We start from the raw sequence: 27466 nt of genomic DNA, 5'->3' as shown, positions 1-27466 counted from the left end.
AGAGGACCCCACAAAGTCCTTTGGGGAGACAGAGAGAGAGTATGCCAGCACACACCAGAGCGCTATATAATGCAGGGATTTACACTACCCACAGTGATTTTTCCCTTATAGCTGCTATAATACACAAATTTGCGCCTAAATTTAGTGCCCCCCCCCTCTCTTTTTAACCTTTTGAGCCTGAAAACTACAGGGGAGAGCCTGGGGAGCTGTCTTCCAGCTGCACTGTGAAGAGAAAATGGTGCCAGTGTGCTGAGGGAGATAGCCCCGCCCCTTTTTTGGCTGACTTTCTCCCGCTTTTTTATGGATCCTGGCAGGGGTATTTTACACATATATAGCCTCTAGGACTATATATTGTGTTATTTTGCCAGACAAGGTGTTAATATTGCTGCTCAGGGCGCCCCCCCCCCCAGCGCCCTGCACCCATCAGTGACCGGAGTGCGAGGTATGCATGAGGAGCAATGGCGCACAGCTGCAGTGCTGTGCGCTACCTTGTTGAAGACCGAAGTCTTCTGCCGCCGATTTTCCGGACCATCTTCTTGCTTCTGGCTCTGTAAGGGGGACGGTGGCGCGGCTCCGGGACCGGACGATCGAGGTCGGGCCCTGTGTTCGATCCCTCTGGAGCTAATGGTGTCCAGTAGCCTAAGAAGCCCAAGCTAGCTGCAAGCAGGTAGGTTCGCTTCTTCTCCCCTTAGTCCCTCGTAGCAGTGAGTCTGTTGCCAGCAGATCTCACTGAAAATAAAAAACCTAAAATAAACTTTCTTTTTCTAGGAGCTCAGGAGAGCCCCTAGTGTGCATCCAGCTCAGCCGGGCACAAGATTCTAACTGAGGTCTGGAGGAGGGTCATAGTGGGAGGAGCCAGTGCACACCAGGTAGTCCTAAAGCTTTCTTTAGTTGTGCCCAGTCTCCTGCGGAGCCGCTATTCCCCATGGTCCTTACAGAGTTCCCAGCATCCACTAGGACGTCAGAGAAATATTGGATATAGGTAGGATAGACCAATACTGTCAGAGACAGATTGTGTCTATCCTGTACCTCCTCACTGCAGACTTCTTAGAAACAGGAATCCAGCCCCAGTGACCGAAGTGTGGTGGCCTCCAGCGGCAGAATAGAGTGGGAACCTCTAGCTAACCCCACTCTAGTAGTACCTGTCACCTGTACACAGGGACTAGGCACTCCAAGTAATAAAATACCTAACTAAAATCTTCAGAGAAAAAAATCTGTGTCTGTTCTCCACAGGCACAAAACTAAAACTGAAGTGCTGGCTAGGCAGGAAGGAGATGGGAGGGGTTAGAGGGGGGAGGAGTCAGGTTTTGATAGTTCTGTGCCAAACTCCACAACCACACACCTCTAACCCACAAGTAACGGCGCAGCGTCCCCCAGATGGATGAAAGAGAAAGTCGTTCGGCGAGTATGTACACCTGTTCAGTGGGTGTATACACCCAATATGACAGCGAATGACGTTGTTCACAGACATATTGCATCGATGGTGTAGCACATGTATCTGCATTTATATGAGTGAATCTGGCTGTGCATGGGCGGTCCGCCAGTACACTTGCTGCAGGGATCGACGGCAAAGCTTAGCAGGCAAATTAATCAGCTTATTCTACTGTGACGTCAGGGTGACGCATCGAGCGGCTGATCGGTATGTGTATATACTTACCCGAATCATCCGCTCTGTCGGTGTAACCCCTGTTAAGTCGTCTTGGTGTGTACCCAGCAAAAAGTATTCAGGTCAAACGTAACATTTTTGTCATGTCAAAACACAAACACTTCTGACACATCTGCAGATGGCATTTTGCAAAAAGTTTGCGGGCAAGGATATTGTTAAAGTGCTTCCAAGCCTCTCAGAGTACCTTACTTGGAGATTATTGAACCACGTGCATTATATTTTTCATCATATTTGGCTCTTTATAATTAGAGTTCTGACATGTTTTGAGTCCTCTTTGGTTTTTCATTTTAAGAAAAGTGTTTATGAGCAAAAAAGCTATGGATATTTAACGAATTCCAGTTATTTTTGTTAGAAAATCTGCTTATTTTACCTCCACTTCTTGCTGCAGCTGCTGCTTTTCATCTTGTAGTCTTTGAATCTCCTTCTCACCAGCTGCCATGGGCCTGTATGGAGAGGACGAATCTGATATTTTCTCAAAGCTCCCTGCCCTGGCCTGCCAAAAGAAAACCGAAGCAGTGAATACAAAGAAGGTCTGTATCCATCAGTCATTCACTAGCACACTAAATAAACCTACCTTGCCGTCTTTAACTTCTTTTTCTGCACTTTCAAGTAGTTTATTTAGTTCCTCAGTTTTTGAATGAGAAGTTCTCAAATCAGACTGCAGCTGAACAACCTGCTGCCGTTTTGTTTTGTTACTCCTTAAACATCGTTCAAGTTCTGCTTTCAGCTCCATAATCATCTCATCTGAGGAAAGGTCTTTTCTAACACCATTAGAATGGATTGTCCTGCACACGTACAAAGACACACAAAAAAAATAGGATTTTAATTACCTACCAGTAAATCCTTTTCTCGTAGTCCATAAGGGATACTGGGGACACTTAGTATGATGGGGTGTAGATGGGGTCCAAAGGAACCGATGCACTTTAAAACGTCAAATAGGGTGTGCTGGCTCCTCCCCTCTATGCCCTCCCCCACAGCTCAGTCTAGGAAAACTGTGCCCGAAGGAGATGGACATACTTTAGAGGAGGATTCATGACCAGACTACAGGTGGTGAGATTAATGAACCAGCACACAGCAGAACAACACAGCAACAGCTGAGTCAAACAACTTTCAAACAAGAAAAAACTTGCAGGATGCGGAAGCACAGAGGCGGGTGTCCAGTATCACTTACGGTCTACGAGCAAAGGATTTACCAGTAGGTAATTAAAATCCTATTTTCTCTATCATCCATAAGAGATACAGGGAACACTCAGTACGATGGGGACGTCCCAAAGCTCCCAGAACGGGTGGGAACGTGCTGATACGCCTGTAACACCGTATGTCTGATTTGGATATCCTCTTTTGCTAGGGTATCAAACCTGTAGAACTTGACAAACGTGTTTGTCCCTGACCAGGTAGCAGCCCGGCATAGTTGCGAAGCAGAGACACCACGGGCAGCCGCCCAGGAAGAACCCATCGACCTAGTAGAGTGGGCCTTGATAGACTTAGGAATAGGTAAGGCCGCCGAAGCATAGGCCTGTTGAAAAGTAAGCCTAATCCAATGGGCAATAGACCGTTTCGAAGCAGGACAACCCTTCTTGTGAGCATCATACAGCACAAAGAGGGAATCTGACTTTCGAACAGCAGCTGTCCTCTTGACATAGATCCTCAAGACTCGCACCACATCCAAGGACTCCGGAATGGAAGAAGCGGGCAAAGCCGCTGGAACCAAGATAGGCTAATTCAGGTGGAAAGCAGAAACCACCTTTGGCAGGAACTGCTGGCGAGTCCTAAGCTCTTCTCTATCCTCATGAAAGACCAAGTAGGGACTCCTGCAAGACAAAGCTCCGAGTTCCGAAACACGCCTGGCCGAAGCTAACAGTCTTCCATGTAAGGTACTTGTCCTCTACCGACATTAACAGTTCAAACCAAGAGGACTGCAGTAAGGTCAAAACCACGTTTAGATCCCAAGATGCCGTGGGAGGCGCAAAAGGGTATTGGATGTGAAGGACACCCTGTAGAAAGTTCTGGACTTCAGGAAAAGTAGCCAATTTCTTCTGGAAGAAGATGGACAAGGCCGAGATCTATTCAGACAAGGAAATTGAATGGAGCACCTCTCCAATGCGCGGAGATGGCTGCCTTAACCGTGTGAACCAGAATATGGGCGTAACTCACTCCCAAAAAGGACAGTAATAGACAGAGAATAGGTAAACACTATACTAGGCGCCAAATGACAATGTAAAACAATCGAGTATTAAAATCAAGAAGATGTTCAAAGTATATTGAGTGGACGTCCCTTTAAAATACATGCAATCAGGCGTATATAGTGTTCTCTGATTTCCTCATAAATCGTCTGGCAATCTCAGCGGGGATCCAATTTGTGACGTCATAAAAAATGGAAAAAAAGGAATATCTAGTGTAACACCGTTTTATTCCTTTACAAGATAGTAACACGAGTATTTCATACAAATGATTCTTTTCCAGTAAAAACAATTTATCCTAGATAGAGCACATACAGCATGGGAGATACTGGCTAAGCTGTATATAAAGATTGCAATTACCAGATAGTAGGAGGATAAAATATCCTCAGACCAGCGTGTTTCTAGTCACCAGATAGCCTCCCGGGAAATGGCGCTCTGGATTGTCCGGCAATAGCTCCTTCCACAAACAGCAAAGCAAATGTCCCCCAGCTGTGCCGACGCGTTTCAGGCCTTACTAGGCCCTTTCTCAAGGCTAATATGCTCCCCCTACAAACTACAGTCCTTTTATTCCTCAACTAACCAATCGTAATGTTAATTAGAAAGTGGTAGCATCTGCATCAAAAATGGCTCCCTCCATAAGTTGATCCCGGTTGTCATAGCAACCACTTCCGGTTAGACAACATGCTAACAATTCGTAGCATACATCTATACACAGGCTTAGTAAGAAGTAACATACATGAAACTTGAACGATACATTCCCTTTCTGTCCCCCCGTGGATATATATTATGGGCGCAGGGTGTTTAGGACGTTATCGTAGATACATCTTTTCTGGCGCGTGCTGAACCTAGCCGTCCCCGGTTGCTAGGTTACCGTGAGGCAGTCCGATTGGGTAGGCGGTCCGTCACTTCCGCCCGCTGTTCACCCGGTGCGTCATTTGACGACTTCCGGTTGTAAGATGAGTCCGAGCGATCTGTTTCCCCGTATATGTTGTACTTCCGCCCTCCGGTGCGTTACTGGCTGTTTCCCTTCCTGTTATGTTTGTTATGTCGTCAAGGCAACCAAGTCCCGGCCAAGATCAGTCCCGTTCGTCCATAATATTCAACAAGGGATTCCCAGCAGGGAAAATTAATAATGTCTATTCCGGATTCAATACCTAGTTAATTTAAAATAAAGGTAGCCTTTTAGTATTAAGTATTTTACCTCAAGACTGTTAGTATAACATAGTGACATTTAAAGAAAACTTACTGACAGTAAATTGTGCAAAAATTAATTATACATATAAATTGAGACAAGAATTAAAAGATTAAAATGACCATTCATAAAAACCACTTAACCTCAAAGTCTGAATTGAGTCCCCTAGGTGTAAGCGTATTGTATTTGTAAATTAATTGCATCTCTTTTTTAGCTAATAATTTATGGGTGGATTTTTGACGTTGATTCGCCTCTACTCGATTTAACCCTACAAATCTCAGAATGTGGCCTGGATCGCAATTATGATTCTTTTTGAAATGATTGGAGAGTGCATGGGTATCTAGGCCTTTCTTTATATTTCTCAAGTGCTCACTTACACGTATTTTTAGGGGCCTAGATGTCCTGCCTATATAGAACATATGGCATGAGCACTCTATAGCATACACAACGTTTTTCACGTTACAAGTTATAAAGTCGTTGATTTTATGCATTAACCCGTTGATTTCCAGTTGTTCTAACTTCTTCCCACTATCAGTCTTGATTGTCCTACACCCTACACATGATCCACATCGGTGGAAACCTCTGGTGTTGATCTGCCCCTTTTTCTTCAATGAAGGAAGATCGCTTCTAACCAAGTTACTGCTTATATTGGGGGCTTTTTTATATATGAACACCGGTTTGTCCGGTAAAATATCAGTAAGTACTGGATCTTTTTTCAAGATATTCCAGTGTTTCTTGATAGAGTGTTCCAGGGATTTATGTTGTATGCTATAACTGGTTATGAAGGCATACTCAAAACGATTAGTTTCCCCCCTAGATGGTATTTTTTCCTTCAGTAGTTCTTCCCTCCTGATTTCTAGTGTCTGTTCCTTGATTTTCCTAATATGCTCAGTTTCATATCCGCTCCCTTTAAACCTCTTTTCCAACTGTGTAGCCTGTTGTTCAAAAATTGGATCCTCAGAGCAATTTCGTCTGATTCTTTCGAACTGGCTGTTTGGTATTGACTGTAGCCAGTTAGAGTGATGGCAGCTGTTTCTGTCAATATATGTTTGGGAGTCTGTCGGTTTTGTGTAGGTTTTTGTACATAGATTGCCATCTTTAATATAGAGTGTGATATCCAAAAAATCTACACTTTCTGAACTTATCAGGAAAGTGAGGTTGATATTGAATGGATTATTATTGAGATAAGTGCAGAATTTTTCCAGTTCGTCTCTTTCCCCTCTCCAGATAAAGATGATGTCATCGATATAACGTTTCCATGTCACCAGGTTCGCCCCAAATGGGTTGGGTCCCCAGATATAATCTGATTCCCATTTCCCCATAAACAAGTTAGCATAACTTGGGGCGAACCTGGTGCCCATCGCCGTCCCGACTTTTTGTAGATAGAAATCTCCGTCGAACATGAAATAATTGTTTGCTAAAATGAAACGAACTGACTCAACCACAAAATTTTGTAGATTGATGTCCATTTCGCTCCTGTTAAGTGATTCAGAGACCGCTCCTATTCCTGCATCGTGATCTATAATCGTGTATAGAGACTTAACGTCTGCTGTAATAAGCAGCATACCATCCTCCCAGATGACAGTGGGTAAATGGTTCAGCAGATCTTTGGTGTCCTTCAAGTGTGATTTGTTTGTTAGTACCAGAGGTTGTAAATGATAGTCGATCATTTCTGATAGACTAGCTGTAATGGATTCAATCCCTGATACAATAGGACGTCCTGGAGGGTGTTGTGCATCCTTATGAATCTTCGGGAGAAGATAAATAACTGGTATTGTAGGTTCTTTATTACAGATAAATTCTTGCTCTTTTTCGTTGAGTACTTTCAAGGTCCCATATTTTTTTGTCATGATCTCTAGTTTTTCCTGGATTTTTGATGTTGGGTCGGCTCTTAGTTTATGGTAGGTGGTTCTGTCTGCCAAATGAAGTGTAACTTCATTGACATACCATGACCTATCCATAACAACCGGCAGGTTTGATGACAAGTTCCGTATTTGTTTTGAGGGATTTAAGGGCCGCCCTCTCTTTAAAAGTCAAATTACATTTCACTCTACGTATATTCATCTCTCTTATATCATCCTGAACGAGTGTTGAAAATGTCTCCAGACAGTTCCCTTTCATATGGTGTGGAAAAAACACGGATCTTGGCCTAAAGGGGGTGTTTGGCATAAGTTCTAGGTCTCCTAATTCATGTACTGTTTCTTTGGTTAAAAAGAACTTTTTTAAGCAAAGTTTCCGTATAAACTTTTGTACATCTATGAACGTAGAGAACTTGTCTAGTGTAGTGGTGGGGGCATACTTCAAGCCCTTCTCCAATACAGAAATCTCGGGTTTGGATAAAATGTGAGAACTGATATTAAATATCTTTGTTCTTCCTATTTCCTTATCTTCTTGGACGGTGGGTTCATCATCCTTCTCCTGCTGATTTCTCGATAAGGAAATATTCGCCCTCTTATTATGGCGTGATTTATCTCTTGCTTTTTTTACTCTTATGCGTTTTTTACGGACTCCCCCCCCCCTTTACCCCCTGTGCGTTGGTTTCAATGGATTTATCTCTGATAGGTTCGTAGACCTCTCCTCTCTAAAAAATGGTTCCCTCTTTCGTCAGCATCCAGGCGTGTGAATCTATCACGTTGTTGTAGTGGTGTGGCATGTCTGTATTTTATTCCTTTCCCATCTTTGATTCCTCCCCCCATTGTTGGGTCTAATATAGTTCGTCGTGATGGGGGATCCATTTCTTCTCCGCCTCTGGTCAAGGGTGGTATTCCCATACTGTCGATCATTCCTCGTGTCTCGCTGTCTTTCGATCCTCCTATCCCGGTCAATTGTGTGTCTATACAACTGTCGGCCGAGATCTATACCTGAAGGGAACCTAATCATAGACCCATGTCCACAACTGCTTGTAAGAAACGCAAAAAAATGTCCCAGGTTGAAATCCACAGAAGGATACCTTCAGCCCTCACATCAACAGACATACCATTTCCAGATATGGTGGTAATGAATCGATGTGACAGCCTTCCTGGCTTGAATTATGGTTGTTATAACCTTACCTGGAATACCTTTTTCAGCTAGAATGTTCTGCTCAACCGCCACGTGTTAAACGAAGCCGCCGTAAGTCCGGGTAGACGAACGGCCCTTGCTGAAGAAGATCTTCCCGCAGAGGTAGAGGCCAGCGGTCTTCTATAGCCATGGCCAGAAGACCTGTGTACCAAACTCTCCGAGGCCAGACGGGGCAATCAGAATTGCCTGAAACCCCTCCCTTCTGATTTTTAGAACCCTGGGAAGCAACGGGATCGGGGGAAACAGGTACACTAGCTGGTAGGCCCAAGGCGACATCAGTGCATCCACTGCCACCGTTTGAGGGTCCCTTGTAATGGAGCAATAGCGCTGAAGATTTTTATTGAGCTGAGAAGCCATCAGATCGATCGGTGGATAGCCCCACTGATCTGTTATCATCCGGAAAACCTGCGGATGGAGTCCCCACTCTCCTGGGTGTAGGTCGTGACGACTTAGGAAGTCCGCCTCCCAGTTGTCCGCTCCCGGAATGAATATGGCCGATACTGCCCTTGCATTCCTTACTACCCAGAGGAGTATCTTGGATACCTCTCGCATGCAGTCCCTGCTCTTTGTTCCTCCCTGCTGATTGACGTACGCCACAGTCGTGGCGTTGTCAGACTGAACCTGAATGGCTTGACCTTGAAGCAGGTAAGACGCCTGTAGCAGAGCATTGTAGATCGCCCTGAGTTCCAGTATGTTTATTGGAAGTACGGCTTCGTGGCTTGACTACCTGCCCTGGAACTTTGCCCCTTGAGTGACCGTTCCCCAACCTCGTAGGCTCGCCTCCGTGGTCAAGAGAATCCAATCCTGGATCCTGAAGCTCCGACCCTCCAAGAGATTGGAAGGTTGCAACCACCACAGGAGAGAGATCCTGGCCTGCACTAAGAGACATATGACCTGGTGCATCTGCAGATGCGAACCAGACCCTTTTTTCAGGAGATCCAGTTGCAAAGTCCTTGCATGGAATCTGCAGAATGGAATGGTCTCGTAGGAGGCCACCATCTTTCCCAACAGGCGGGTGCAAAGATGTACTGAGACCCGGTTCGGCTGCAGAACCGCTCGTACCAACTCCTGAGTTTTCCTGGCCTTGTTCACAGGAAGGAAGATTTTCTGAGCGACCGTGTCCAATATTATCCCTAGGAACTGGAGACGCTGGGTCGGCTCAAGGTGGGATTTCTGCAAGATCACAACCCAACCGTGGTGTGACAGTAGTGTTGTCGTGCAACAGATGCTGTCCAACAGTTGTTCCTTCGATCTTGCCTTTATTAACAGATCTTCCAGGTAGTGGACAATGTTCACTCCCTGAATCCAGAGTAGGAACATCTCCGCCATCACCTTTGTGAAAACCCTTGGGGCCGTGGATAGGCTAAAAGACAGTGCCTGGAATTGGTAGTGTTCGTCCAGCAGAGCAAACCGGAGGTAGGCTTGGTGAGGTGGTCATATTGGAATATGGAGGTAGGCGTCCTTTATGTCCAGAGAGACTAAGAACTCCCCCTCCTCCAGACCTGAGATCACTGCTCTCAGACTCCATTATGAACTGGAAAACCGGCAGATATGGGTTTAACGATTTTAGGTTCAAAATGGGCATCATGGAACCATCAGATTTTGGTACCGCAAACAGGCTGGAATAATAACCCTCATCCCGTTGGTGCAGTGGTATTGGGACCAATTTTTGAATGGCACCCTGTAGTGTGAGGCGCATGTCCTCGGAAGCCAGTAAGCCAGATTTGAAAAACCTGTGAGGAGAACTCTCGAACTCCAGCTTGTAGCACTGGGAGACCAAGGCTTTCACCCAAGCATTCTGGCCCGATAAGGCTGAAGAATCTCAGCCGAGCTCCCACCCCGAGGTCCCCCATGAGCTGAGGGACACCGTCACGCTGATTATTTTGAGGAGATAGAGCGGACACCCTGGCCCTGAGATCCTGTGGTGGCAGGCTTACGAAACTTACCTCTGGAGCCTCTAGCCGCATTTGAGGCGCCTCTGGCTTTCCCTTTGAATCTAGCAGTTCGAAAGGATTGTAGCGAAGGTCCTGTGTAGGAGCATCGAGCCGGTGGAGCTGCAGACAGGAGGTATGTGGATTTCCAGCTGTAGCCTTCGAAATCCACGTGTCCAATTCACCTCCAAACAGCAAATCCCCTGAAAAAGGTAAAGCCTCAACTCTCCGCTTTGATTCTGCGTCCGCCACACACTTGCGTAGCCACAGCGCCCTGCGTGCAGAAACACGGAGCATTAATAGTACCTATGCTTTTAATAGTTTCACAGAGAAACCGAGCAGAAACCTGAATGCGCTGCACCAGCGTTACCATATCAGCCAGATACTTATCCCCAGTGAGGCCCTCTTGAATGTTACCTGCCCAGGTATGTATGGCGTGGGTCACCCAACAGCCAGCAATAAGAGGCACCTGCTGCCACATAGATTTCAAAGTGACTTCTATTATTCTGTCTGCAGGTTCCTTTAAGGCAGTAGCCCCTGTAACCCATAGTGCCGTCTTTTTTGACAGGCGTGATACTGAAGCATCAACAGCATGGGGAGTTTCCCCAGATTGTTCGTCCCTCCAGAGTAAAAGGAATGCAGCAATCAATTTCTAAAATTGAATTTCTTTTCAGGAGTAGCCCATGGCTCCTTGAAAATATCATCCAGTTCCTTAGAATCAGGAAAGGTGACTAGCACTTTCTGCTGTGCAGCGGAAAAGGATTGCGGAGCATCTGCCTCGGTCCCAGGAACACGCAAGACATCTCTAATAGCAAGTATGATAGACTCCACACCGTGAGCTGTAGAGGACTCCTCCGCTTGAGTATTTGATTCCAACTCCTCCCACTTTTCCACCTCAGGTACCTCCTCCTCAGATTCTGAGAGGATGTCAGGTAACCCCCTTATCTGGGGTAGTGGAAGTGAGAGAGTGGTTACATGGCTGCCCACTGATTTATCTTTAATCAGAGTAGTCATGGTCTGTTGCAACTGCTGCCTTTCTTGCCTAGCAGTAGTCAATTCATTGGACATGTCAGCCATCATAGATTTAATAGAACTCAACCAAGCTGGTTCCTGCAAATCACCCCCAAGAAGCCCCACTATCCTGTGAAGGCTGACTGCATTGCTCCCACATGAGAGAATCTGCAGGGGTGGGAGAAAATATAGTGTGACAGAGAGAACACACAGCTTTCTTCAGAGAGAACACACAGCTTTCTTCAGAGAGAACACACAGCTTTCTTCACCATGCTGACAGGGAATATCTACATCCACACACACACACAGTTACAAGCAAGCCTGCACACCCAGTACGTGTGTAGAGACTCAGGAGGGACCAGCACCAGTCTGTATCTAATAATGGAGATAACAGAAGATAGGCAATATGGTATAATTATGTGTGAGGAACCTAATATAAGGTTCCCACAGCGGGCTCTCCCTCTTTCCTACACCCCTGTACCAGTGTCTGGCCATGTAGTATCCTCTGGAGGAGCGGACTTTCCTGCTGCAGCGCTGAGAGTGCAGGAAATGGCGCCAGGAAGCTGCTAGTCCAGCTCCGAGTTAGCTCCGCCCCCTCCAATGGCGCCAGAGCTATTTGCATATTTATACTGGCAAAGTCCCATACAGTGTGTAAAATGAGGTACAAGCACCTATTTTCACTACCACTGCCAGTCACCCCAAGGGGAGTCCGTATGCCCGCCCCGCGACCATGCCACACCAGTAACCGGGGGGGGGGGGGGGGACTCCGCAAGCGGGGCCCCCGACAACACTCACCACCTTGATCTTCAGACTCTGTGCGGCGTGCTGCGGCTGTAAGCGCGAGAGCGCCATGCCTGCGGTGCACTAACCCACCTGTCAGCGGGATCAGACTCAGCACCTCCAGGAAGCTGGTGTCTGTGTCACCCCCCCCAGCGTCCCTCAGTGCAGGTAGGCTGTTGCCCAACAGCCTACCTGAAAATAACAAACATTTAACATAAACTGAAGCAAAATTCTCTGGAGCTACAGAGTGTGCATCCACTCCTGAGGGCACATTTTTCTAAACTGGGCTGTGGGGGAGGGCATAGAGGGGAGGGGCCAACACACCCTGTTTGAAGTTTTAAAGTGCACCGGCCCCTTTGGACCCCATCTATACCCCATCGTACTAAGTGTCCCCAGTATCCCTTATGAATGTTAGAGAAATAATGGATGTTCCTGAGAATACAGAATGTCACATGAAGCACACAGTGTAAATTACTCACACCATGCAGTTTGGCAGCAGAGCCATCTTAACAGCATTGTAGGCCCTTGGCAAAGCAATGCCCCTAACGTCCCATTTACAGGAATACATTTTTTTTTACCCCTCCTGTGGTCTTGCGCTCTTTTCCATACATGAATGGCTGTCAGCACTCTGATTGGTGAATAGCTCCAGCAATCCACCAATCCGCGTTCTGACAGCCATTCACTCTCTGGCTGCAGACTTAAGGGGCAGGAAGAGAATGCTGCACTGTGTGTGTAATTCACCTTCAGAGCAAGTGGGTAGCCCGCCCCTGTTCAAAGGACCTTAGAATCACAGCTACCCAGTGAACCCATATGCTAAGATGGCCCTGCAGCAGAGCACTATTGCAGATTTGTGAAAATGGTATATAATAAGAATTTACTCACCGGTAATTCTATTTCTCGTAGTCCGTAGTGGATGCTGGGAACTCCGTAAGGACCATGGGGAATAGCGGGCTCCGAAGGAGGCTTGGCACTCTAGAAAGATTTCAGACTACCTGGTGTGCACTGGCTCCTCCCACTATGACCCCCCTCCAAGCCTCAGTTAGGATACCGTGCCCGGACGAGCGTACACAATAAGGAAGGATTTTGAATCCCGGGTAAGACTCATACCAGCCACACCAATCACACCGTACAACTCGTGATATGAAACCCAGTTAACAGTATGAAACAACTGAGCCTCTCAACAGATGGCTCAACAATATCCCGATTTAGTTAACAATAACTATGTACAAGTATTGCAGATAAACCGCACTTGGGATGGGCGCCCAGCATCCACTACGGACTACGAGAAATAGAATTACCGGTGAGTAAATTCTTATTTTCTCTGACGTCCTAGTGGATGCTGGGAACTCCGTAAGGACCATGGGGATTATACCAAAGCTCCCAAACGGGCGGGAGTGCGCGGATGACTCTGCAACACCGAATGAGAGAACTCCAGGTCCTCCTCAGCCAGGGTATCAAATTTATAGAATTTTGCAAACGTGTTTGCCCCTGACCAAGTAGCAGCTCGGCAAAGTTGGAAAGCCGAGACCCCTCGGGCAGCCGCCCAAGATGAGCCCACCTTCCTTGTGGAATGGGCATTGACAGATTTTGGCTGTGGCAGGCCTGCCACAGAATGTGCAAGTTGAATTGTACTACAAATCCAACGAGCAATAGTCTGCTTAGAAGCAGGAGCACCCAGCTTGTTGGGTGCATATAGGATAAACAGCGAGTCAGATTTTCTGACTCCAGCCGTCCTGGAAACATATATTTTCAGGGCCCTGACCACGTCTAACAACTTGGAGTCCTCCAAGTCCCTAGTGGCCGCAGGCACCACAATAGGCTGGTTCAAATGAAACGCTGACACCACCTTAGGGAGAAACTGGGGACGAGTCCTCAATTCTGCCCTATCCATATGGAAAATCAGATAAGGGCATTTATAAGACAAAGCCGCCAATTCTGATACTCGCCTGGCAGAAGCCAAGGCCAATAACATGACCACCTTCCACGTGAGATATTTCAGATCCACGGTTTTTAGTGGTTCAAACCAATGTGATTTTAAGAAACTCAACACCACGTTGAGATCCCAAGGTGCCACATATGGGGGCTGAATATGCAGCACTCCCTTTACAAATGTCTGAACTTCAGGTACTGAAGCTAGTTCTTTCTGAAAGAAAATCGATAGAGCCGAGATCTGTACCTTAATGGAACCCAGTTTTAGGCCCATATTCACTCCTGCTTGCAGGAAATGCAGAAATCGACCTAGTTGAAATTCCTCAGTTGGGGCCTTTTCGGCCTCACACCATGCAACATATTACCATATGCGGTGATAATGATTTGCTGTAACCTCTTTCCTGGCTTTAATAAGCGTAGGAATGACTTCCTCCGGAATGCCCTTTTCTTTCAGGATCCGGCGTTCAACCGCCATGCCGTCAAACGCAGCCGCGGGAAGTCTTGGAACAGACTGGGCCCCTGCTGTAGCAGGTCTTGTCTTAGCGGCAGAGGCCATGGGTCCTCTGAGATCATCTCTTGAAGTTCCGGGTACCATGTTCTTCTTGGCCAATCCGGAACCACGAGAATTGTGTTTACTCCTCGGTTTCTTATTATTCTCAATACCTTTGGTATGAGAGGCAGCGGAGGGAACACATAAACTGACTGGTACACCCACGGTGTCACCAGAGCGTCCACAGCTATCGCTTGAGGGTCTCTTGACCTGGCGCAATACCTCTCTAGTTTTTTGTTTAGGCGGGACGCCATCATGTCCACCTGTGGACGACCCCACAGATGTACAATCATTTGGAAGACTTCTGGATGAAGTCCCCACTCTCCCGGGTGGAGGTCGTGTCTGCTGAGGAAGTCTGCTTCCCAGTTGTCCACTCCCGGAATGAACACTGCTGACAGTGCTAGTACATGATTTTCCGCCCATCGGAGAATTCTTGTGGCTTCTGTCATTGCCATCCTGCTTCTTGTGCCGCCCTGTCGATTCACATGGGCGACTGCCGTGATGTTGTCTGACTGGATCAGCACCGGCTGGTGTAGGAGCAGGGAGTTTGCTTGACTTAGGGCATTGTAGATGGCCCTTAGTTCCAGAATATTTATGTGAAGGGAAGTCTCCTGACTTGTCCATAGTCCTTGGAAGTTTCTTCCCTTTGTGACTGCCCCCCAGCCTCGCAGGCTGGCTCTGCGACCCACCAGAAGATGAGCACTCTGCAGCCACCACAGAAGAGACACCCTGGTTCTTGCAGACAGGGTTATCAAGCGATGCATCTGAAGATGCGATCCGGACCACTTGTCCAACAGGTCCCACTGAAAGATTCTGGCATGGAACCTGCCGAATGGAATTGCTTCGTAAGAAGCTACCATCTTTCCCAGGACCCGCGTGCAGTGATGCACCGATACCTGTTTTGGTTTCAGGAGGTCTCTGACTAGAGAAGACAACTCCCTGGCTTTCTCCTCCGGGAGAAACACTTTTTTCTGGACTGTGTCCAGAATCATCCCCAGGAACAGTAGACGTGTCGTCGGGACCAGCTGTGACTTTGGGATATTCAGAATCCAGCCGTGCTGGTTCAGCACTTCCTGAGATAGTGCTACTCCCACCAACAACTGTTCTTTGGACCGTGCCTTTATTAGGAGATCGTCCAAGTACGGGATAATTAAAACTCCCTTTCTTCGAAGGAGTATCATCATTTCCGCCATAACCTTGGTAAATACCCTTGGTGCCGTGGAGAGTCCAAACGGCAGCGTCTGGAATTGGTAATGGCAATCCTGTACCACAAATCGGAGGTACTCCTGGTGAGGATGGTAAATGGGGACATGCAGGTAAGCATCCTTGATGTCCAGGGAAACCATGTAATCCCCCTCGTCCAGGGCTTGCAATAACCGCCCTGAGCGATTCCATCTTGAACTTGAATTTTTTTATGTACATGTTCAAGGACTTCAAATTTAAAATGGGTCTCACCGAACCGTCCGGCTTCGGTACCACAAATAGTGTGGAATAGTAACCCCGGCCTTGTTGAAGTAGGGGTACCTTGATTATCACCTGCTGGGAATACAGCTTGTGAATTGCCGCTAGCACCGCCTCCCTGTCTGAGGGAGCAATCGGCAAGGCAGATTTTAGGAACCGGTGGGGTGGAGCCGCCTCGAATTCCAGCATGTATCCCTGAGATACTACTTGAAGGATCCAGGGATCCACCTGTGAGCGAGCCCACTGATCGCTGAAATTTCTGAGGCGGGCCCCCACCGTACCTGGCTCCACCTGTGGAGCCCCACCGTCATGCGGCGGACTTGGAAGAGGAAGCGGGGGAGGACTTTTGTTCCTGGGAACCTGCTGTCTGTTGCAGCCTTTTTCCCCTACCTCTGCCTCTAGACAGAAAAGACCCTCCTTTTCCACGCTTGCTTTTCTGGGTCCGAAAGGACTGAACCTGATAAAATGGCGCCTTCTTAGGCTGTGAGGGAACATGGGGTAAAAATGCTGACTTCCCAGACGTTGCTGTGGAAACTAGGTCGGAGAGACCATCCCCAAATAATTCCTCCCCTTTATAAGGCAAAACTTCCATGTGCCTCTTGGAATCTGCATCTCCCGTCCACTGACGAGTCCATAAGCATCTCCTAGCAGAGATAGACAATGCACTTACTTTAGATGCCAGCCGGCAAATTTCTCTCTGTGCATCTCTCATATATAAGACTGAATCTTTTATATGGTCAATCGTTAGCAGAATAGTGTCTCTGTCTAGTGTGTCAATATTTTCTGACAGTTTTTCTGACCATGCAGCGGCAGCACTGCACATCCAAGCTGACGCAATAGCTGGTCTAAGTATAATGCCTGAGTGTGTGTATACAGACTTCAGGATTGCCTCCTGCTTTCTATCAGCAGGCTCCTTAAGGGCGGCCGTATCCTGAGAGGGTAGTGCCACCTTTTTTGACAAACGTGTGAGCGCTTTATCCACCCTAGGTGGTGTTTCCCAACGTGACCTATCCTCTGGCGGGAAAGGGAACGCCATTAGTACCTTCTTAGGAATTACCATTTTTTTTATCAGGGACAGCCCACGCTTCTTCACACACTTCATTTAGTTCATCTGATAGGGGAAAAACTACGGGTAGTTTTTTCTCCCCAAACATAATACCCTTTTTTGTGGTACCTGGATGTAAATCAGAAATGTTTAACACCTCTTTCATTGCCTCAATCATGCAGTGAATGGCCCTGACAGGCATTAGGTTTGACTCATCGTCGTCGACACTGTTATCAGTATCCGTGTCGACATCCGGGTCTGCAAACTGAGGTAGCGGGCGTTTTAGAGCCCCTGACGACCCCTGAGGCACCTGGACAGGCACGAGCTGAGATCCCGGCTGTCCCACATTTGGCATGTCGTCAAATTTCTTATGTAAAGAATCTATACGTGCACTCATTTCTTTCCATAAGTTCATCCACTCGGGTGTCTGCCCCGCAGGGGGTGACATCCCTTCAACATGCATCTGCTCCGCCTCCACCTCATTATCCTCATCAAACATGTCGACACAGCCGTACCGACACACCCCACACACACAGGGAATGCTCAACAGAGGACAGGACCCACAAAAAATAAGATTTTACTTACCGATAAATCTATTTCTCGGAGTCCGTAGTGGATGCTGGGGTTCCTGAAAGGACCATGGGGAATAGCAGCTCCGCAGGAGACAGGGCACAAAAAGTAAAGCTTTTCCGATCAGGTGGTGTGCACTGGCTCCTCCCCCTATGACCCTCCTCCAGACTCCAGTTAGGTACTGTGCCCGGACGAGCGTACACAATAAGGGAGGATTTTGAATCCCGGGTAAGACTCATACCAGCCACACCAATCACACCGTACAACTTGTGATCTAAACCCAGTTAACAGTATGATAACAGCGGAGCCTCTGAAAGATGGCTTCCTTTAACAATAACCCGAATTAGTTAACAATAACTATGTACAACTTATGCAGATAATCCGCACTTGGGATGGGCGCCCAGCATCCACTACGGACTCCGAGAAATAGATTTATCGGTAAGTAAAATCTTATTTTCTCTATCGTCCTAGTGGATGCTGGGGTTCCTGAAAGGACCATGGGGATTATACCAAAGCTCCCAAACGGGCGGGAGAGTGCGGATGACTCTGCAGCACCGAATGAGAGAACTCCAGGTCCTCCTTAGCCAGAGTATCAAATTTGTAAAATTTTACAAACGTGTTCTCCCCTGACCACGTAGCTGCTCGGCAAAGTTGTAATGCCGAGACCCCTCGGGCAGCCGCCCAAGATGAGCCCACCTTCCTTGTGGAGTGGGCCTTTACAGATTTAGGCTGTGACAAGCCTGCCACAGAATGTGCAAGTTGGATTGTGCTACAGATCCAACGAGCAATCGTCTGCTTAGACGCAGGAGCACCCATCTTGTTGGGTGCATACAATATAAACAACGAGTCAGATTTTCTGACTCCAGCTGTCCTTGCAATATATATTTTTAATGCTCTGACAACGTCCAGTAACTTGGAGTCCTCCAAGTCACTTGTAGCCGCAGGCACTACAATAGGCTGGTTCAGATGAAATGCTGACACCACCTTAGGGAGAAAATGCGGACGAGTCCGCAGTTCTGCCCTGTCCGAATGGAAAATCAGATATGGGCTTTTGTAAGATAAAGCTGCCAATTCTGACACTCTCCTGGCAGAAGCCAGGGCTAGAAGCATGGTCACTTTCCATGTGAGATATTTCAAATCCACCTTTTTTAGTGGTTCAAACCAATGAGATTTTAGGAAGTCCAAAACCACATTTAGATCCCACGGTGCCACTGGAGGCACCACAGGAGGCTGTATATGCAGCACTCCCTTAACAAAGGTCTGGACTTCAGGGACTGAAGCCAATTCTTTTTGAAAGAAAATCGACAGGGCCGAAATTTGAACCTTAATAGATCCCAATTTGAGACCCATTGACAATCCTGATTGCAGGAAATGTAGGAATCGACCCAGTTGAAATTCCTCCGTCGGAGCACTCCGATCTTCGCACCACGCAACATATTTTCGTCAAATTCGGTGATAATGTTGCACGGTTACTTCCTTCCTTGCTTTAATCAAAGTAGGAATGACTTCTTCCGGCATGCCTCTTTCCTTTAGGATCCGGCGTTCAACCGCCATGCCGTCAAACGCAGCCGCGGTAAGTCTTGAAACAGACAGGGACCCTGCTGAAGCAAGTCCCTCCTTAGAGGTAGAGGCCACGGATCTTCCGTGATCATCTCTTGAAGTTCCGGGTACCAAGTCCTCCTTGGCCAATCCGGAACCACTAGTATCGTTCTTACGCCTCTTTGCCGTATAATTCTCAATACTTTTGGTATGAGAGGCAGAGGAGGAAACACATACACCGACTGGTACACCCAAGGCGTTACCAGCGCGTCCACAGCTATTGCCTGCGGATCTCTTGACCTGGCGCAATACCTGTCCAGTTTTTTGTTGAGGCGAGACGCCATCATGTCCACCATTGGTCTTTCCCAACGGGTTACCAGCATGTGGAAGACTTCTGGATGAAGTCCCCACTCTCCCGGGTGAAGATCGTGTCTGCTGAGGAAGTCTGCTTCCCAGTTGTCCACTCCCGGGATGAACACTGCTGACAGTGCTATCACATGATTCTCTGCCCAGCGAAGAATCCTTGCAGCTTCTGCCATTGCCCTCCTGCTTCTTGTGCCGCCCTGTCTGTTCACATGGGCGACTGCCGTGATGTTGTCCGACTGGATCAATACCGGTTTTCCCTGAAGCAGAGGTTCTGCCTGGTTTAGAGCATTGTATATTGCTCTTAGTTCCAGAATGTTTATGTGAAGAGACGTTTCCAGGCTCGTCCATACTCCCTGGAAGTTTCTTCCTTGTGTGACTGCTCCCCAGCCTCTCAGGCTGGCGTCCGTGGTCACCAGGATCCAATCCTGTATGCCGAATCTGCGGCCCTCCAATAGATGAGCACTCTGCAACCACCACAGAAGAGACACCCTTGTCCTTGGAGACAGGGTTATCCGTAGGTGCATCTGAAGATGCGACCCTGACCATTTGTCCAACAGATCCCTTTGGAAAATTCTTGCGTGGAATCTGCCGAATGGAATCGCTTCGTAAGAAGCCACCATTTTTCCCAGGACTCTTGTGCATTGATGTACAGACACCTTTCCTGGTTTTAGGAGGTTCCTGACAAGCTCGGATAACTCCTTGGCTTTTTCCTCCGGGAGAAAAACCTTTTTCTGAACCGTGTCCAGAATCATCCCTAGGAACAGCAGACGAGTTGTCGGCATTAACTGGGATTTTGGAATATTCAGAAACCACCCGTGCTGTTTTAGCACTTCTTGAGACAGTGCTAATCCCATCTCTAGCTGTTCTCTGGACCTCGCCCTTATTAGGAGATCGTCCAAGTATGGGATAATTAATACGCCTTTTCTTCGAAGAAGAATCATCATCTCGGCCATTACCTTTGTAAAGATCCGAGGTGCCGTGGACAATCCGAACGGCAGCGTCTGAAACTGATAGTGACAGTTTTGTACAACGAACCTGAGGTACCCCTGGTGTGAGGGGTAAATTGGAACGTGGAGATACGCATCCTTGATGTCCAAGGATACCATAAAGTCCCCCTCTTCCAGGTTCGCTATCACTGCTCTGAGTGACTCCATTTTGAACTTGAACTTCTTTATGTACAGGTTCAAGGACTTCAGATTTAGAATAGGCCTTACCGAGCCATCCGGCTTCGGTACCACAAAAAGAGTGGAATAATACCCCTTCCCTTGTTGCAGAAGAGGTACCTTGACTATCACCTGCTGAGAGTACAGCTTGTGAATGGCTTCCAACACCGTCTCCCTTTCGGAGGGGGACGTTGGTAAAGCAGACCTCAGGAAACGGCGAGGTGGATCTGTCTCTAATTCCAACCTGTATCCCTGAGATATTATCTGCAGGATCCAGGGATCTACTTGCGAGTGAGCCCACTGCGCGCTGTAATTTTTGAGACGACCGCCCACCGTCCCCGAGTCCGCTTGAGAAGCCCCAGCGTCATGCTGAGGCTTTTGTAGAAGCCGGGGAGGGCTTCTGATCCTGGGAAGGAGCTGCGTGTTGCTGTCTCTTCCCTCGACCTTTGCCTCGTGGCAAATATGAATAGCCCTTTGCTCTCTTATTTTTAAAGGAACGAAAGGGCTGCGGTTGAAAAGTCGGTGCCTTTTTCTGTTGGGGAGTGACTTGAGGTAGAAAGGTGGATTTCCCGGCTGTAGCCGTGGCCACCAAATCTGATAGACCGACGCCAAATAACTCCTCCCCCTTATACGGCAAAACTTCCATATGCCGTTTTGAATCCGCATCGCCTGTCCACTGTCGCGTCCATAAAGCTCTTCTGGCCGAAATGGACATAGCACTTACCCGTGATGCCAGTGTGCATATATCCCTCTGTGCATCACGCATATAAAGAAATGCATCCTTTATTTGTTCTAACGACAGTAAAATATTGTCCCTGTCCAGGGTATCAATATTTTCAATCAGGGATTCTGACCAAACTACCCCCGCACTGCCCATCCAGGCAGTTGCTACAGCTGGTCGTAGTATAACACCTGCATGTGTGTATATACTTTTTTGGATATTTTCCATCCTCCTATCTGATGGATCTTTAAGTGCGGCCGTCTCAGGAGAGGGTAACGCCACTTGTTTAGATAAGCGTGTTAGCGCCTTGTCCACCCTAGGAGGTGTTTCCCAGCGCTCCCTAACCTCTGGCGGGAAAGGGTATAATGCCAATAATTTCTTTGAAATTATCAGCTTTTTATCAGGGGCAACCCACGCTTCATTACACACGTCATTTAGTTCTTCTGATTCAGGAAAAACTATAGGTAGTTTTTTCATACCCCACATAATACCCTGTTTAGTGGTACCTGTAGTATCAGCTAAATGTAACGCCTCCTTCATTGCCAAAATCATATAACGTGTGGCCCTACTGGAAAATACGGTTGATTCGTCACCGTCACCACTGGAGTCATCGCCTGTGTCTGGGTCTGTGTCGACCGACTGAGGCAAAGGGCGTTTCACAGCCCCTGACGGTGTTTGAGTCGCCTGGACAGGCACTAATTGATTGTCCGGCCGTCTCATGTCGTCAAACGACTGCTTTAGCGTGTTGACACTATCCCGTAGTTCCATAAATAAAGGCATCCATTCTGGTGTCGACCCCCTAGGAGGTGACATCCCCATATTTGGCAATTGCTCCGCCTCCACACCAATATCGTCCTCATACATGTCGACACACACGTACCGACACACAGCAGACACACAGGGAATGCTCCTAATGAAGACAGGACCCACTAGCCCTTTGGGGAGACAGAGGGAGAGTTTGCCAGCACACACCAAAAGCGCTATATATATATCAGGGATAGCCTTATAATAAGTGCTCCCCTATAGCTGCTTTGTTATATAAAAATATCGCCATAAATTTGCCCCCCCTCTCTGTTTTACCCTGTTTCTGTAGTGCAGTGCAGGGGAGAGACCTGGGAGCCGTCCTGACCAGCGGAGCTGTGAGAGGAAATGGCGCCGTGTGCTGAGGAGATAGGCCCCGCCCCTTTTCCGGCGGGCTCGTCTCCCGCTATTTTGAGAAATCAGGCAGGGGTTAAATATCTCCATATAGCCTCTAGGGCTATATGTGAGGTATTTTTAGCCTTTATAGGTACTCATTTTGCCTCCCAGGGCGCCCCCCTCCCAGCGCCCTGCACCCTCAGTGACTGCCGTGTGAAGTGTGCTGAGAGGAAAATGGCGCACAGCTGCAGTGCTGTGCGCTACCTTTAGAAGACTGCAGGAGTCTTCAGCCGCCGATTCTGGACCTCTTCTGTCTTCAGCATCTGCAAGGGGGCCGGCGGCGCGGCTCCGGTGACCATCCAGGCTGTACCTGTGATCGTCCCTCTGGAGCTTGATGTCCAGTAGCCAAGAAGCCAATCCATCCTGCACGCAGGTGAGTTGACTCCTTCTCCCCTCAGTCCCTCGCTGCAGTGATCCTGTTGCCAGCAGGAATCACTGTAACATAAAAAACCTAGCTAAACTTTCTCTAAGCAGCTCTTTAGGAGAGCCACCTAGATTGCACCCTTCTCGGCCGGGCACAAAAATCTAACTGGAGTCTGGAGGAGGGTCATAGGGGGAGGAGCCAGTGCACACCACCTGATCGGAAAAGCTTTACTTTTTGTGCCCTGTCTCCTGCGGAGCCGCTATTCCCCATGGTCCTTTCAGGAACCCCAGCATCCACTAGGACGATAGAGAAAGCCCTTTGGGGGGACAGAGTGAGAGTATGCCAGCACACACCAGAGCGCTATATATATATATATACAGGGACTAACTGAGTTATGTCCCTAATAGCTGCTTTTCATATAATATATGTATATATACTGCCAAATTTAATGCCCCCCTCTTTTTTCCCTCTTACTGTTACTGTATATTGCAGGGAAGAGCCAGGGAGCTTCCATCCAGCCGAGCTGTGAGGGAAAAATGGCGCCAGTGTGCTGAGGAGATAGGCTCCGCCCCTTTTTCGCGGCCTATTCTCCCGCTTTTTATGGAATTTTGGCAGGGGTATTTACCTCATATATAGCCTCTGGGGCTATATATTGAGGTATTTTAGCCAGCCAAGGTGTTATTATTGCTGCCTCAGGGCGCCCCCCCCCAGCGCCCTGCACCCTCAGTGACCGGAGTGTGAAGTGTGAGAGGAGCAATGGCGCACAGCTGCAGTGCTGTGCGCTACCTTGGTGAAGACAGAGTCTTCATGCCGCCGATTTTCCGGACCATCTTCTTGCTTCTGGCTCTGTAAGGGGGACGGCGGCGCGGCTCCGGGACCGAACACCAAGGACTGGGCCTGCGGTCGATCCCTCTGGAGCTAATGGTGTCCAGTAGCCTAAGAAGCCCAATCCGGCTGCAAGCCGCTTCTTCTCCCCTTAGTCCCTCGCTGCAGTGAGCCTGTTGCCAGCAGGTCTCACTGAAAATAAAAAACCTAAGTCTATTCTTTCTAAGAGCTCAGGAGAGCCCCTAGTGTGCATCCAACCTCGGCCGGGCACGAATTCTAACTGAGGCTTGGAGGAGGGTCATAGTGGGAGGAGCCAGTGCACACCAGGTAGTCTGAAATCTTTCTAGAGTGCCCAGCCTCCTTCGGAGCCCGCTATTCCCCATGGTCCTTACGGAGTTCCCAGCATCCACTAGGACGTCAGAGAAATAATATTTTTCCTAGCGAGTAAAAAGAGTGGAATTTAGGTCCTGGTAACACAGCATCTTCCTATACAGATGTGTTCTCATTAACCTATTCTATTTTCACCATAGGGCAGAAACGCATAGAATGACTTACATGCTTCGCCACAGATAGCAATTCACTGGCTTTCCTACCTATATCTTCATTTAGCATCTGTGTTGCACAGTAGCCACATCCAAAGTTGCTTATAGTATATTGTGGGTTTGGGATTACAATTTTTTTCTCAATGGAGTTTGGATGAAGTCAGATTAAGCACAGCGTAACGGAGTGCATGGTGTGGCTCTCTCATCCTGTCTTTTTCCCCAGGTTAGCACCCGAGTCGCACAATGCTGCGGCATGCAATCCCAGTGGCAGTGTCCATGGTACTTGTGCACTGTGATTTTTTTATATTAGTGATACAACCAAGAAGCAAACTGTATGTCAGTATGCATAATTTTTGGCGCAATTTGAGAATAGTTAGTGTGGAGACATCTGTACATGGGGGAATATTTATTTAATGGGCCTGAGGAGTAATACCTGTGGAATCGTGACTTTTGCCAATTTACTTTCTTAATTCCCAAATCAACGTAAGAGTCAGACAGTTCTTCTTGCTCTTCCCCATTGATGAAAACCCCAATTCTGGCAGCAGATTCATACATTGTAATTTGCTGCTTTAGTTCATTCACTTCTTCCTAAATAAATAAACATAACAAAATAAAAAGTATATTACTCACATAACCTGTCTCTCTTACTTACTGCCCAAAACATATCAGTTCTAAAAATTACCCCAAGCTTTAGAAGAAATTGCTGTTCACAGATATACTAGGTCACCGGTTCTCAAACTCGGTCCTCAGGACCCCACACAGTGCATGTTTTGCAGGTCTCACAGAATTGCAAGTGAAATAATTAGCTCCACCTGTAGACCTTTTAAAATGTGTCAGTGAGTAATTAATACACCTGTGCACTTGCTGGTTTACCTGCAAAACATGCACTGTGTGGGGTCCTGAGGACCGAGTTTGAGAACCTGTGTACTAGGTGATTCATCGCGCCCAACGGGCGCTCTTCACACCGTTGTAAGGGGCTACGCCCCCTTAACCCTTGCAAGCCCTTGTGGCGTGCAATATTTGTATTATATGGAGTATTACCTCCAATCATAATTGTGTGAGTGGTTAAATATTGCACGGACAAAGAGTGTGCGATGGTTAAGGGGTCGTAGCCCCTTGCAACGGCGTGAACAGCGCATGCAGGGCCTGATGAAGCACCTAGTAGGTGCTGTGGTTGGGAGAGTAGCGGGTGCGGGGGAGATGCGGATGGGGTCCGGGGGTGCCGCTGGTGGGGGAGGAGCGGTTGCGGGGGTGCCGCGGGTGGGGCCCGGAGGTACTGCGAGTGGGGGAGGAGGGGCGGGTAATGCTTCTCCTCCTGGAAGCATCTAAGCTGCTGTCCTCTCTTTGGCAGTGGTTCTCCCGGAGACTCGCACAGCAGCCAGTCACTATTGTTCGCGCAGGTGTCCCAACACGCCGCATTACAAGGAAGTAGATGCACTAAATAAACTACAGCTCCCAGCAGGCCTTAGCGCCAAAATGCTTCGTCGCTAAGGCCTGCTGGGAGCTGTAGTTTATTTAGTGCATCTACTTCCCTGTAATGCGGCGCATTGGTACACCAGCGCTAACAATAGTGACTGGCTGGAAGAACTGACTGACTTGCTGAATCAATGTAAAGGTGAGAGTGCTGTGCAGTGTGACACTGCACAGCACTGTCACCTTTTACATTGATTCAGCATCCAGACATTACCCTCCGCGATATCACCCACTCTATCCGTTACATTAGCCATCTCGGGGCTTCCAGGCTGGCAGCCCAGGTGCTGTGCTGCGGAGTCAGGGCCTCTGGGGATCTGGGCGCGTCAGTGGCGTGGAGGCACTTCTGTGACATCACACGCAGAGGAGGCTCCGGGGCTCAGAGAGTATGCGGCGCAGGGAGGGCTATGAAAGCCTTCCGCTGTGCCGCTTTCATACACATCTATGCCGGTGGCGGCAGCAGCAGCTTTTCTTCCACCTGCGCCGCGGCTAGGGAGTGGGGATTGTTGATACCAGAGGGGGCAGGCGGATTGGCAGCAGGACATAGGGGGGAAAAAAAAACCTTCTACTGCAGCGTCCTATCTACAGCGCAGAGACTTGCTGCAGATGCAGTGGGCCTATTTTGGGGTGTGGACCTGGAGCTGCAGCTTCATCAACTCCATTGTTAATCTTGCTCTGGGAACACACAGCAGCCAAAAGGCAGAGCCTCCCATTGGATGTAACCTGGGCTATTATATAGGAGATTAACAAAAAAAAAAACCCACTGACCTGCAAAGCCTTATTCATGCCATCACTAATCATTTTTGAAGACTGAAGATGTTGAAGCTGCAACCGTAACTTTGTGGTTTCTTGTATGGAGTCTATAACAAAAGAGAAAAAAAAAGAAAAGAAAAAAAGAGGTGGTTTAAAATGTTTTGTGCGCCTCCCTCTTCCATTATAACCATCCTGCAGGAAACTCCATTATTTTTCTAACCAAGCATCATATTATTGAGTCAGAGGGAAACAAAACCAAGAGGAAAAAGAAAAACAAAGGGGGTAATTCCAAGTTGATCACAGCAGGAATTTTTTTTGCAGTTGGGCAAAACCATGTGCACTACAGGGGAGTCAGATATAACATTTGCAGAGAGAGTTAGATTTGGGTGGGTTATTTTATTTCTGTGCAGGGTAAATACTGGCTGCTTTATTTTTACACTGCAAATTAGATTGCAGATTGAACACACCACACCCAAATCTAACTCTCTCTGCACATAGAAACATAGAAACATAGAATTTGTCGGCAGATAAGAACCACTTGGCCCATCTAGTCTGCCCCTTTTTTTTTTATATATTATTTTTTTTTTTATCACTAACCTTATTTGTTCCTTATTTCTTTGTAAGGATATCCTTATGTCTATCCCATGCATGTTTAAATTGCTCTACTGTCTTAGCCTCTACCACCTCTGATGGGAGGCTATTCCACTTGTCCACTACCCTTTCTGTGAAATAATTTTTCCGCAAATTTCCCCTGAACCTCCCCCCCTCCAGTCTCAGTGCATGTCCTCGTGTCCTATTGCTTCTCTTCATTTGGAGAATGTTTCCCTCCTGGACTTTGTTAAAACCCTTCATATATTTGAAAGTTTCTATCATGTCCCCCCTTTCTCTTCTCTGCTCCAAACTATACATATTGAGATTTCTTAGTCTTTCTGGGTATGTTTTGTGATGTAGGCCATGCACCATTTTAGTTGCCCTCCTTTGTACAGTTTCTAATGTATTAATATCCTTTTGAAGATATGGCCTCCAGAACTGGAGGCCATATAACTGCCTCCCCTGCAGTGCACATGGTTTTGCCCAATTGCTAACAGAATTCCTGCTGCGATCAACTTGGAATTACCCCCAAAATCCCACAAGCACACAGCAGTAATAAT

The 27466-nt window shown here is 47.7% G+C and overlaps 1 protein-coding gene across 6 annotated transcripts in view; it reads right to left on the bottom strand.

Annotated features, from left to right (window-relative positions):
* Positions 1-27466, bottom strand: part of CEP152 (centrosomal protein 152) — a 260473-nt gene that overhangs the window by 154653 nt on the left and 78354 nt on the right. For all 6 annotated transcript variants that reach the window (XM_063926048.1, XM_063926043.1, XM_063926046.1 and 3 more), the window contains 4 exons: positions 26331-26422; positions 24526-24680; positions 2241-2451; positions 2037-2159 (listed from right to left, as the gene is read on the bottom strand). In XM_063926048.1, the coding sequence (XP_063782118.1) occupies positions 2037-2159; positions 2241-2451; positions 24526-24680; positions 26331-26422 (581 nt within the window). The remainder of the gene's footprint in view (positions 1-2036; positions 2160-2240; positions 2452-24525; positions 24681-26330; positions 26423-27466) is intronic.

Source organism: Pseudophryne corroboree, chromosome 6 (genome assembly GCF_028390025.1).
Source record: "Pseudophryne corroboree isolate aPseCor3 chromosome 6, aPseCor3.hap2, whole genome shotgun sequence".
NCBI lineage: Eukaryota > Metazoa > Chordata > Amphibia > Anura > Myobatrachidae > Pseudophryne > Pseudophryne corroboree.
The sequence above is the reverse complement of the archived record's forward strand: the minus strand, read 5'-3'. Positions and strand labels throughout refer to the sequence as shown.